The following is a 14,533-nucleotide window of genomic DNA, read 5'->3' as shown; positions in this document are numbered from 1 at the left end:
GGATATGTGATCAGATTTGGAGTGGGAAAAAACCATTTCACTTAAAAAAAAAATCACCACTTACAATCTATAAAGAAGGAAGTAATGTCCAGTTAAGAAGTATATACTGGGACAACTAGGGTTGGGGTGGGGTGGGCGGGAGGTGGGAAGAGAACAGAACAAGATCCTCCTGCTGCTTGTTTTCTCCCAGCTCCCAGGGAAATCCATCTTCAATACTAACGCCAACACTGATACATAATAATGCTTAAGAACCCAGGTTCATTTCTTTTACAAAACAAGAAGAGTAACTATTCTAAAATAATACTTTTATTCTAGAGAAAACAAACACCTCAAAAAAAAAAATCCTAAAAGATTTGGAGAGGGGGGAAATATAGATATACGACTGCAATCATTCTGATCTTCTTCCACACAAAGATCAGGTGAAGAAATCTATGCAGCTGTACCTACTAGGACCTGTTGGACACCATTCACCCCCGCCCCCCACATAGAAAGAGAAAAAATTGGTTTTCAAAACAGTCAGAAGCAATATTTGATTGTGAAAATAAAACAATCACATATGACTTCTGGAAATGTTAGTGTTCTATGGATTCCTCAAAAAATAAATCCCAGCCAATGCTGCAAAGAGCACAGAAGCGTGAAACAGATGACAAAAATGACGGAAGAGTGATGAAGGGAGCCTGAAGTTCCATCCTCACAGGGACTGCAGCCCTGGACGTCTCTGCAAAGGTCACAAGAGGACAGCTTCGCTTCAGAGTTGTAACTTCTCACCGCCTGTTTCCCTGTCCAAAGAGGCAGACGTCAGTTTACACATCTCCCTTGTTTAGAAACATTTACTTTGCCAAAATGTAAGAGCATTTCAATACGCTTTTCTGAGTTTTCCATTCTTCACATAATTTTATTTTTCTTTACGAGAAATAATTGAAATGCTCAAGAGGGGTCCAAACTGCTAACCAAATCCTAGAGAGACATAGCGTGTTCAGTCCAATCTATCAGCCACCAGTGGTTGGCCCGATTAAAAGAGAGCAAACAGACCGCAGCTGCACCCTGCAGTCAAAGCGCCACTTAATCTCCTACAATAGGAAGAATTTGCAATTGAGGACTGTTCAACTTCCTCAAGAGTTTATTTTAGGATGACATTTTCTGTGCATTCGAATAAAATTCTAATCATTAGAACTACTGAAAACATACATTAACACTGGGCTTTATTTAAAAAAAAATACATAAATGTGAAGTGAAGTCTGCCTATGCAATGCCTTGTTTCAATGTTTTAAAACATTGAGCACATGGTGCCTAAAGCTATTTATGCAATCTGGGTAAAATGTATAGCACAAGCTAATATTATAAAGTACCTATAATTCTATAGTAAACTCACTATAAAACATAAATGAGTTTTGTTTTTACAATTTTTAAAAACACATTCTATTTTCAAATTTCTTCATGATTTTTCAGAGATTGTTTTCCCTATCTTAAATGTGTTTTCAGATTTTTAAAAATGGGTTGGTAGATTTTGATTACTCTGACCTTTCCCATATTTTCATTTTAAAATGACCCCTCATAAATAAGTTATTTTCCACAAAATAATTACACAGACTGAATCTTTTTTGTTTCTTAAATTTTTTTAAAAGTTCTCCCTTGCAGCTAAGAAATATCGACTGGGGAATTTTGCATCTAGGTTTCCCAAAATGTCCCACAGGAACCTGGGTGTATCCTCTTCCTCAATTCCAATAGGAGGCCAAAGACAGGGAACTGGCTTTTGACTGAGAAGGAGAGAGAACTGGTGCTACACCTCAGTCTAGAACACTCTCTCAGGCACTACCAACAATATAAGTAAGTTCATTTTATTTTAAAGTATAATTATCCACAAATATCTAACACCTGAAAATGTTCTGCTTCTCATGCATTCTGAGACAATTCTGAGTCACTGCAAGTGACCGTAAGACTTACTACAATTAGAAACCTTAGCCCAGAGATCACACAACTCACAAAAAGACACTCTGTGACTGAATGTAGCTTAGTCCTATTTAACTTGGGGGATCTCCAGACAAGCTCTCTATTTTCACATCCTAAATTCCTATCATTTTATAAAATAAGAAGTTTACTAGTAACATCAAAGAAGCTCAAGTTATTTTCGAAACAGACTACATTTTTCCTGGTATACTAAAAAAAAAAAAAATCTGTTATAGAGTATAAGTTTTAGCAAAACATCAGACTCCCTCAGTGAAGAAACAGTTAAACCCAGTTAAACACTGTTACACTGTGGATGCTGCTCATGCTTCCTCCTAAAGAACTCCCGTTTTAAAACAGGAACCAGATGGAATGAGTGCTTGGAACAGAAGCAAAACCTTGGAAACTGAACATAACTAGACTCTCTATGTCAACTTTGCTTTATAAATTGTGAGTTAAAAACCTAAAACATTATGAGCAAAAATATCACTTTTGAATATTCATTTGCTAAATGTTATCATGTGACCCTTGTAAATTATCAATAGTCTTCATTTACATGGCAAGCTCACCTCCTACATCCCTACCTCTTACATGTTCCCCTACCAACCCTTCACAAAACAAATCTAATAGGTAGACCCTGTGAATGAATGAATGAATGAATGCCTTATGTATTAGGAACTCAAAACACACTTACTTGGCTCATAGTAATCCACTATGGACACCGAAGCATCTTGGGTGTTTGAAACTTTAAGGTTTCTCACAGCAGGAATATCAACACAAAACTGGGTTTCATTTACCTTGAAAAATACAAAAGACTCTTGAGGGGATATGTTCATGATAAATAAAGTAAAATATATTACTTGTCTTATCATTTTAGGAAACAGATGACATCTATGTGCCAGGTACTGCAATAAGTACTTCCTATGAATTATCTTATTTAACTTGTAACAAACTTCACAAGATAAGTATTGTTCTTAGTTCCATTTTGCTGATAAGGGATACTGAGAATTAAAGTTGCTAAGTAAGCAGCAAGCCTGAGGGTGCACATTCCTGGAACCACGGTGCCTCACCAGATCAGCACCCTTCTCCTGGGAATCACCCTCAGCCCATGGGAGCCATATCACCCAGTAAGTGGGGTAACCCCAAGATATGGAGTATACCCCACAAGCAATGACTGACATGGGGTACACAAGGCCAGCTTCCCTGCCTCTAGGAGGAACAGCTTTTGCCAATTTGGTAAGCAATGCTGGTTAAGGGATCAAAAATTGGTAAATTACTTAAAACATCCCATTACTTCCCAACAGCAGTAAATGAAAAGTCAAATTAATCACTCAAAAAGTACAGAATACTCAAAGTAAGAAAACCATTAACAAGAACATCAGAGATACAAGACAAACTTCAAAACCAATTACATACTAAATAAAAATCTTAAATTTATTTTTCAAATTCCAAATCAGGCCCATGGATTTCAAGCATTATTTAATATAAGAAAATTGCTGAAGCTCAAAAGAATCTGAAAACTGAATGAGTTTTAACAGGGCTTTAGTCAGAATGGCTTTTGAAGAGCCAAACCAATGGGAACATTCAGGAATTAGCTTTTTAAAGTAGACATTTAGCAATATATTTCTGATTCATACTTGGCAAAACTGTAATAAGAAACACATGTATTCCTCCCATGTAACATGAAATCCTAACAATGCTTAGAACTCAATATTGAGTCAACCTATGAGGAGTGTAAAGATGCTAGACAAAAAGAATAAACTTACATGCCAGCAGTTTTGAGACATAACAAGGAGAGTGCAAACTGAATGACAAAGGGGACACAAGCTATCAAAATCTATGGGATTTAGCAAAGCAGTCCTAAGGGGAAAATTCATAGCCTTAAATGCCTACCTCAAAAAGACAGAAGATCACAAATTAACAATCTAATGACATATCTCAAGGAACTAGAAAAGGAAGAGCAGACCAAACCCAAAGCCAGCAGAAGAAAAGAGATAACTAAGCTCAGAGCAGAACTAAATGAAATCAAAAATAAAAAACTAATACAAAGGATCAATGAAACAAAAAGCTGGTTCTTTGAAAAGATAAACAAAATTGATAGATCTCTTGCTAGATTAACCAGGAACAAAAGAGAAAGGACCCAAATAAGCTCAACCAGAAATGAAAAAGGAGATATTACAGCCAATACCTGTACAGAAATACAAAATATCATCTGTGAATACTATGACAACCTCTATGCACATAAACTCAAAAACGTAGAGAAAATGGACAAATTCCTGGAAACACACAGCCTTCTAAGACTCAATCAGGAAAAACCAGAACTCCTGAACAGTCCAATAATGAGCAATGAGATTGAAGCAGTAATAAAAAAAACTTCCAACAAAAAAAAAAGCCTCAAACCAGATGGAGTCACAGCTGAATTGTGCCAGACCTGCAAAAAAGAATTGGTATCCATACTACAGAAATTATTCCATAACATGAAGAACAAGGGAATCCTCTCCAACTCATTTTGTGAAGCCAGTATCAACCTGATACCAAAGCCAGGAAAAGACACAAGAAAAAAAGAAAACTACCAACATCCTTTATGGATATAGATGAAAAATCCTAGCAAACCAAATTCAACAGCACATCAAAAAAATAATCCATGATGACCCAGTGGGCTTCAGCCCAGGGATGCAAGGATGGTTCAACATACACAAATGTATAAATGTGATTCACTGCATAAAAAGAAGCAAAAACAAAGGCCATATGATCATCCCAATTGATGTAGAAAAAGCATCAATGCTGATGTTCGACAAAATTCAGCACCCCTTCATGATAAAAAAAAAAAAAACCCTCAACAAACTAGGCACAGAAGGAACATATCTCAAGATTATAAAAGCCATATATGACAAACCCACAGCCAACATCATACTGAATGGGGAAAAGTTGAAAGCATTCCCACTAAGAACTAAAACAAGACAAGTGTGCCCACTGTCACTTCTATTCAACATAGTGCTAGAAGTACTAGCAAGGGAAATCAGTAAAGAGAAAGAAATAAAGGGTATCCAAATAAGGAAAGGGGAGGTCAAACTATTGCTTTCTACTGATGATATGATCTTATATCTAGAAAACCCCTAAGACTCCAAGAAGAGACTCCTGGAATTGATAAATAAATTCAGCAAAATCTCAGGTTACAAAATCCGTATATATAAATCAATAGCATTCCTATATACCAATAACAATCAGGCTGAGAATCAAATCAAAGTCAAACCATTAACAATAGCCACAAAGAAAATAAAATACCTAGAAATATACTTAACCAAGGAAGTGAAGGATCTCTACAAACATAACTATGAAACACTCAAGAAAAAAATCTCAGAAAACACAAACAAATAGAAAAACATATGCTCATGGATCAGCAGAATTAACATTGTTAAAATGTCCATACTACCCAAAATGATTTACAAATTCAATGCAATCTCCATCAAAATACCAATGTCATATTTCACAGATCTAGAAAAAAATAATTCTGCATTTCATGTGGAACCAGAAAAGAGCCCAAATAGCCAAAGCAATTTTAAGCAAAAAGAACAAATCTGGAGGCATCACATTACCAGACTTCAAACTATACTAAAAGGCTACAGTAACCAAAACAGCACGCTATTGGCACAAAATAGAGACATGGACCAATGGAACAGGCCAGAGAACCCAGATATAAAACCATCCACATACAGCCAGCTGATCTTTGACAAAGCAGACAACAATATACACTAGGGAAAAGAAGCCCTATTAAATAAATGGTGCTGGGAAAATTGGATAGCCATATGCAGAAGATTGAAACAGGATCCATAGCTTTTGCCACTCACAAAAATTAATTCAAGATGGATAAAAGACTTAAATGTAAGACTTGAAATCATAAGAATGCTAGAAGAAAATGTTGGAAAAACTCTTCTAGTATTGGCCTACGCAAAGAATTTATGTAGAAGATCCCAATGACAATCACAGCAATAACAAAAATAAATAAATGGGACTTGATTAAATTAAAAGGCTTCTGCACAGCAAAGGAGTAAATAGACAACCTACAGAATGGGAGAAAATATTCACAAGCTATACATCCGATAAAGGACTAATAACCACGATCTACAAAGAACTCAAGCAAATCAGCAAGGAAAAAACAAACAACCTTATTAAAAAGTAGGCAAAAGACATGAACAGAAGCTTTTCAAAAGAAGATAGACAAATGTCCAAAAAACAAATGAAAAAATGCTCAACATCACTAATTATGAGGGAAATTTAAATTGAAACCACAATGAAATATCACTGTGCTTCAGTTAGAATGGCTTTTATTAAAAAGTCCAAAACAATAGATGCTGGCATGGATGCAAAGAGAAAGAAACACTTATATACTGTTGGTGGGACTTCAAAGTAGTACAAGCTCTATGGAAAACAGTATGGAGATTCCTCAAAGAACTAAAAGTAGACCTACCATTTGATCCAGCAATTCCACTGCTGGGTATTTAGCCAAAGGAAAAGAAGTCATTGTATCAAAAAGATACCCACACTCGAATGGCCCCACAATTCAAATTGCAAAGAGGTGGAATCAACCCAAGTGCCCATCAATTCATGAGTGGGTTAACAAAATGTGGTATACGTATACTATGGAATACTACTCAGCCATGAAGAAGGATGAATTAAGGTCTTTTGCAGCAATTTGGATGCAACTGGAGACCATTATCCTAAGTGAAGTATCTAAAGAATGGAAAAATAAACACCACATGTACTCATTATTAATTTGGAACTAACCGATGAGCACACATGTGCACAAAGGGAAGTAAAATTCAGTGGAAATCAAGCAGAGGAGAGCGGGGAGGAGGGCATAGGCAAAAACCTACCTAACAGGTACAATGAAAACTATCTGGGTGATGGGCACACTTATAACCCTGACTCAAGCATAACAAAACTGATACATGCAACCAAAAACATTTGTACCCTGGTAATATTTTGAAATTTAAAAAAAAAGTAGAGTCTGGAATTCTTCACTTACCTTTCCCTCACCTATTTTATGCACTTTATTCTTGGATCAGTAGCACTCACGCAGCAATGGGAAGAGTACATGAAGGTTATATAATTCTGTGTCAAGACCAAACTTATGAGAATATTCTTTTATGATTTAAGCACCTAACTTTTCAAGAGAGAAACATTAATCCCTTTGAGATTTGCTAAAAGCTTCATGAAATCATTTTAAAATGTGTCACTAAAGCTTTCATCCTCAGCATTTAAACAAATATACTTAGCAATTCCCTGAGGCAGAGCAATTGTCAAATTGAGATCTGGACTGAATTTTGTGAAATTATAATATGAAAATTTCTATGTATTTTATAGCTGGCATGATATAATGACTTAGTTATCAGATCTTCACCAGGCTCATCATTAATAGTAACTCTCTCTAAACTAATCTCATCGTGATGCCTTTTCAGTAGAGACAAATACATGGTTGCCACATTAAAGTTAAGCAGGGACACAAAAAGCTAAAACAATAATGACTTAATGAAAACATACTTAAAGTAAGGTAGACATTTGAACATAATAAATGGTAGCTTTGTCAATAGTTACCTATATGAAACTTAACGTTTTACTACTTACAGAATCTAAATAGAGATTGAGTTTTCCATGATCGTGTTCCACTTTCTTCACTGTCTCGCTTAGAGGAATCGCGTCTGAAGGCACAGTAAAGCCACTGAGTAGGTTAACTTCCATAAGAGCCATGCCACTCCTAGCAGGGCCCAGAAACCTAAATTAAAGAGGGGAGGATGAAAGAAAACTCTTTAGGAAATACCTAAAGCTGTCAGCAAATGATCTTCATACAAAAATTAAAACTGCCAAAGGTTATTCCAAATACTGTTAGAGTTCAAATAAAATTCACTACAGAGGACTTTAAAACAGGTTATCTTTTTCTTACATGTGTGATATTCTTATAACTTTCAACCCTATGGGGACTGACATGATAATGTGTTCATTTGACAGATAGTATGAAATTTCTGCAGTGTGGCAGGCTTGTGCTCACAGGCTGTAACAGGTATAACCTATTATACATCCTTTCAACAGATACCCCTGTTTTCTAGTGGTGATTCCAAACTGAGTGGCGTTTTTCATTTTCTCAAAAGTTGACCGCACCAAACTTTCCAGCTGAAAGCCGGGACCTGAAAAGGAGACATCCCTTGACCACTGGTAGACCCCAGCCAAGTCCTTAGCAACCTTTTCTTTGTCTTGTTTTAGAAAAATGAGAACAGTAGGGAAAGGCCTTCCCTTTGTTCTCCCACATACTTGGCACATTTTGTTGTTTTCTTTGGCCCCTTGAGAGAATTATAAGCCTTGGAAAGTTTTACTACACCGCATCCTTCTCTCACCCTGTTGTACACAATGTGAGCACCAAAGGATCTGGACACCAACAACATTTTGTTTCCTTGAAAATAAATAGTTTTCTAAAATGAATAAATGGCAAGAGCTTTTCATCTGGAGCAACAAGAACCCAGACTCATTATGGAAAGAAGTTTGCCTTCAACATAAAAGTGTCATAGCACTAAGTTAGTTCCTGTTGTCCTTGTAGATGGCAAAAGCAGGAAGGGCTGTTAGAAAATCTCGCTTTTTAGAGCAGTGAACTGATGCCTGCCAAACATGACTGATCGAAAAGCCATACAGTACAACTGCTGACTTCAGCTGGCCCAGCAACCCGAAGCAACTGAAACCATCTGCTGAGTGATGCACTTCGCCAAAATAGATGCTACTGAAAACTAATAACTGGACTGAAACTAGAGGTGTTTGTGTATGAGCAAAAAACTACAGATGAGAAAAACAGCCAACATGCTTAAATACTTAAAAGTATGATGCAGATTATACTTTTTAGTACATCATCAAAAGTACCTTGGTTGCCCTGATCTCTCCACCAACCAGGGGCAGAATTTCTTAAACGACCATACCACACAGAAAGCCCTGTATGAGGTATGGTCTTGGACCCTGTTGATAGGAATAAAGTGCCTGAAATACCAGGTAATCTTTTTATAATGTGCTGCTGAAAAAATTCACTTACATATTATTTGTGCTTCATACCAGAGTTTTCTCAGAAAACTAGTAGCAGCATTTAAATCCTTTTTTCAAAACCCTACCCTCACAGGAAAACATTTCCCTTCTTCAGGTTCTACCTACCAACCTGATGCCCAATGCGGGGTGAAGACTGGGAACCCTGCATCCTTATGTGAACCCCTATAAAGGATGAGGCTTCATCATGGTCTGAATCCTGGTGCCCCTGCCATTTTCCTCATGTTTCCTCACTTAACCTACCTAAGAGGTAAAAATCCCCCTCTCATAATTCCATGAGACTCTTCTCTGCCTTCCTCAAAACCAGAATTTTAGACTCGCTGAGGGGACTTTTTTTATTAATTCATTCTCATGAATTAAAAAAAATAAATGAATTCATTCAATTATTATTTCATTCTCCCCCTCACAGGGTCTCTGTGTTTTTGGCTTACCACTGTATTCCCATGCCTGACACTGTGCCTGGCACATGGCGCAGATTCAGACAGACAATGTTTAGTGAGTGAATGAAAATAGGCATGAATAAATGAGGAAAGCAGAAATAATAATAGCACTTACTTTATAGAGTTATTGTAAAAAATTAAATGAGAGGCATGTAAAAATGTGTGGTACAGTGCCTGCCATATAAGTTTGTGATTAATGTAGGGTGTTACTATTTATAATAATACCTGGATGTTGTTTTTCTGGAACAGAGGCCAGTTGCAAGCTTAGCAAAGACTAATTGGAGTTCTACTTTCTTCTCAGCTAAAAAGGAAGCCACTGCAGAGACTCTGCTATGCCCCTGCTGCTGGCTCAGAATGCCTAAGGTGAGGAATGGGGCAAACATGTAACATTTTACCCCAAAATCAGGAACAAGAAGGTCCAAGGATAATACAGGTGGTAGCAGTAATGGAGGAGACTGGGTTCAGGCAAAGGCTAAGAAGACTGATCACGTGGGTGAACACCCAGAAATGACCCTGGAGAGGACAGCTCAGGACCACAACAGTGGCTCCCCGTGCAACAAGCTAAGTTCAACCAGAATGACACGGATATTCCAAAAGAGCAGACGACAGCTCCTCAATGTCATTGCATCTTTATAGTAACTCCCAGCTCAACACCAAATAATGCAGATATATGAGGAGAGATTGACAAGAAACACATTGTAAAGCCTCTTGATTCAAGAACTTTCACGTGAGTATTCTCAAACTTGTGTGTGCATTAGAATAACCAAGAAGCTGCAGCTTCACAGCCCTGCTGTTAAGTCAGGACCCTTTCCCTTATGACCTAACAAGATCCTCAGATGCTCTGGATACAGACCTGGATACAGATTTAAGAATCTGGATACAGATTTACGAATCACATTAATAAGTACTCCCAGAATCTTTAGCTGTAAGTGTCTAATTATCCAAGATGAGAACATTCTAAACTGGAATGTTTTCAGTGTCTTTAAAAAAACTATTCCCTTCACTGAATTTGCATTGTTCTCATAAACTTTGGGGTTAAAAAGCATAATAGTTAAGGTTAAATATGAACCTGGAATAATTATTTCAACAGAATACTCATAACAAGAAATAATCATATTCAGAGTATTAAGTATGATTGATTAATTTAAAGTTTTCCTAAATTAGACCTGAGTTTTATTAATTTAAATATACTATTCTATTCAAATTTGTTATAAATAGAAAACTTATAAACAATTTTTGGACACATCTAAAAAATGCTTAATTAGTAGTATTTCCAGTTTATAATCTGAAGTGTGATGCATAACTGAATTACTTGTTACATATAATGCCTTACATTGATATAGATAGACAACTATATATAATTTAATCTCAAATCTATTTTTTTAAAGGAAAAAGAAAGAGGAAGAAGAGGAACCTAAACAGATTACTTACCTTGTGCACACATTCAAATTCACATGATTGATATCATCTTTATTATCTTTTACAGTAACATCTAAATCAAAGGCTTCTTGATTTGGGATAGATCTTCGTCTTCTAGAAGACCCAGAATCTTTCACGTTATAAAAAACATTGAGCTGCAATAAATAAATTAGCACAAATAATAAATTGGCAATAATTTCCATCATTATCTATTCTAAATACTGTATTAGGTATTTCTCTTTGGGATAAACCCAATTAAATTTGTAATCTTCAAACTACAAAAAAATTAATCTTACTGCCTGACAAAGTATCATTATTAACAAATATTATAAAAGTTTATAAAAATTATTTTAAAAGTTGAGAAAATTGTTAGGTAATATTCCAAAACAAGTATCATAGACCACTGTGGATGACAGTGATGAGATACTGTTTTATTCAAAGAATGTAAACATCCCCTTGAGGGAAAAACTGAAGCTACTGCCAACTTTCTTGAGAACATTCGTGGATTTCTAAGTCCTGTTGCCTAAATGGAGTCATTTTTCACAAACTGGAACCTTAGAAACTCTCAGTAAAATGAATCAAAACAAAAACATCTAAGAGCCTTAGTTGAACATAAACCTGTTCAACTGCTAAGGATTCTTTTGATCATACATTTTTCAAAGATGATAAAATAAATTATGGATTTCACATGAACTGGGTCTTTTCAGCATATACTCTGGTGCCCATCACTGATGTTAATGGTGCTCTGGGGACACTAGGTAGCCTGAGGACCGGTGTCTTTCTCAAAGGACCCTAAATGAGAAGCTTAGGAACGTAGTCAAAATTTCCTGGGCCAGCCTCATCCCAGGTGGATTGGTATCTATTTAAATGTTTTATCTCATTCCCTTTTTTGATGCCAAGGTTCATAAAGCTTACTATTCCTATGTAATATTGCATTTTATTTTATTTATACCTGAAACACATACATGTATACACACACACACACACACACACACCCCTACCCGAAAACTAAACATCTAGCACCCTTTGTGAATTTACATACTTCAAAAAATCCTGTCTCTAAGCCTTCACCTTCCAAATCTAAGAGTTACAATTTTTCTACTCTGCCACAACCCAAACTCATGTAATACTTCAGCCCCTTGATCATCCTGGCTATCTCACTCTGGACATTAACCAACTCTTTCTTAAACTATAGCAATTAAAATTATAGAGTATTTCTGGAGCAGTTGAAGAATGGTTTCATAAAATTGGGGGAATGGTTTCTGTTATTTTCATTACCCCCTTTCCGGAGGCATGCGGTTGTCCCTTTAGAGGCCAATGTCATCAGGAAATAAACAAGGGCTATTAGATTTATCTCCCAGGTCATAATGAATGCCCATTTATATCTAAGTATTAGGGTTTTCACGTGGCCCACAGCTCAACTGTTTACTCTGAGCACTTTAAGGATGGACACGATTGCAGCTCTGACTTGGGTGGAGCAAGGGCAATAGATGTAACCTAAACATTTGTACCCCATAATATGCTGAAATAAAAAAGAAAAAAAAGAGAACTTGCAGTTTATTTTCAAATTTACAAATGTAATTTAGCATTTTATTACCCAAAAGAGGGTAATATTTACTGCAAACTCAAGAGGTTTCTTTTGCCCTTCTTTTTCCAGAGCATTTATAAAAATACCAAATGAAGGAAATCTCAATACCCATTCCTGGGTGACCACAGTGTTTGCAAGTTTTTCCATCCAGCATGGGAAGCGCCTATTGGTCTCCACCTTTTGTTTTCTGTATTTTGAGACAGAAATGGGACGGGCGAACATTCTGAACCGTAGGTGCCACATTTACCCCTGGGTCCTTCAAACCTCAAGTGAAAATCATTTGGTTTCAGTAATTTATCTGCATTTGGTTTATCAAAAATGAATTCCAACCCACTCGGTGATTTAAGTATATATAATTTTTCAATTTTACCTAAAATACACTGTATATTTACTCTGGGAATTACTCTTTGCATTGAAAGGCAGCTTGAGAATGAGAATCTTCCCATGATCTTTGTTAGTAAAGACCAATATAAATTACTCACTTTCTCTTTCTATCCTTTTCATTGAATATCATTCCTTTTCACTGTGATCATTTTTCCTCAACTCTTAAAAACTGTTTACTGTGTTTTGAGTATCATGCAAAATAATCTTAGAATCATTGGGAGGTTTAAAAACAATACCTGCTTAGCAACGTACACCTGCCCTACTAAGCAAGTGCACCTGTTCTCTCAAATACAGTGATTGTACTTGTTTTTGAGAAAGTATTTTTTTCTATATAATGGCCATTTTACTACTTTCTCCATAAGTGTTTCAGGGTTTGTTTAGTTTGCTTTTTCTACCCAAGCACAAAGTCATTCTTGGTCCTATCACATATTATCTTGGGTTTCCAATAAGATGATTTTAAAGTCCCCAAGATTTTCATGTATTATTTAGTGTAATAATTATTTCATTCTGTATTTTTCATACTACTTCCATTTTATTGTAGCTCCTACTGCACCTTAAAAAATATTTCTTTGAATTTTCTACCTATGCCAAAGCATTGAGCATAATCATTCTCTAATTGTTATATTTACTATTATTAATATGTAAGATTTTACATTAAAGGGGCACATTTCCTATCTTCAAGTCAATAACTTGTGTATTCTTTATATTCTTCAATGAATATTAAGAAGTTGTATGAAAAATGTGTAGAAACTCTACCAGCATTATAATTTCTGAACTATATTTTCACAAAAAAAGGTGGGAGTACTGATTGATTCACATGAATCATATTGGGAGATTTTAGCCCCCACTTCAAAAAGCAGATAATTATAGAAATATTCTTCAAATAGATTATCAATCCTTATAATTGCTGTTTACTCACTAGCTGGTAACATCTCTAATACTTTTTATTAAAGAGAGTCATGTATCTTTCATAAGTCACAGAAGTAAGTCATTAAGAATTTTATTCAAGTTATCTAAGTTAAAGATTCACAATGCCCCAAACCAAAAAATTATTTTAAATAGCCACTTTTAACTTTAAAAAATAAACATCATTACATACCTGACAAATAGCAAATCCAAAACCATCTGCGGAAATATTAACTGCAGTTGGCTGTACCACAGCAAGCTGAATAAGGTGAAAAAAAAGTGAATGAGGCTAATTTTCCATATGTAGATGCTTCCAAGAAGCACAAGAGATCAGTGCTATCCCTCATTAGGAGTGGAAGTAATTACTAGAAAGTGCTAATAGCTTTGCTTGATCTCATTTATCAAAAGCTGTGAGTCAAGGGCTGAGTGAGGTGAAGGCAGAGGAAGTGCCCGCTCTCCAGGCCCCCTCACCTCTCCATTTTAGGAGAACACATTAGTGCTCCTGACAGGTTGTTTTCCTGTTGGGAGCATGAAAGACAAGAAGCAAACGTCCAGAGCCTAATCCTCTGCCTTCCTGGGAACACAGCGATGTGTCATCATTGACTGTGCCTAACTTTATTCCTTCTTTTCCTTTGCCATTAGCCCTATTCCTCAGTTTCTAGCCTTGAAGTGACCACCTTCATTCACTGTCCTCAACTTCCCACAAGGTTAACCAAGGGAATAAAGTTACAGACTAGCATATTCTTACATTCCATTTAAAGTAAGAATTCTACTA

The 14,533-nt window shown here is 36.1% G+C and overlaps 1 protein-coding gene across 1 annotated transcript in view; it reads right to left on the bottom strand.

Annotated features, from left to right (window-relative positions):
* Positions 1-591: 591 nt before the first annotated feature.
* The window catches only part of CD109 (CD109 molecule), a 121,396-nt gene continuing 107,454 nt past the window's right edge, over positions 592-14,533 (bottom strand). Inside the window, exons 29-33 of the mRNA XM_069489068.1 lie at positions 13,952-14,017; positions 10,893-11,035; positions 7,570-7,717; positions 2,639-2,741; positions 592-779 (exon numbers count right to left, since the gene is read on the bottom strand). Of these exons, the coding sequence (XP_069345169.1) occupies positions 592-779; positions 2,639-2,741; positions 7,570-7,717; positions 10,893-11,035; positions 13,952-14,017 (648 nt within the window). The remainder of the gene's footprint in view (positions 780-2,638; positions 2,742-7,569; positions 7,718-10,892; positions 11,036-13,951; positions 14,018-14,533) is intronic.

Source organism: Eulemur rufifrons, chromosome 15 (genome assembly GCF_041146395.1).
Source record: "Eulemur rufifrons isolate Redbay chromosome 15, OSU_ERuf_1, whole genome shotgun sequence".
Classification (NCBI taxonomy): Eukaryota; Metazoa; Chordata; class Mammalia; order Primates; family Lemuridae; genus Eulemur; species Eulemur rufifrons.
This window is presented reverse-complemented; position numbering and strand designations above follow the sequence as displayed.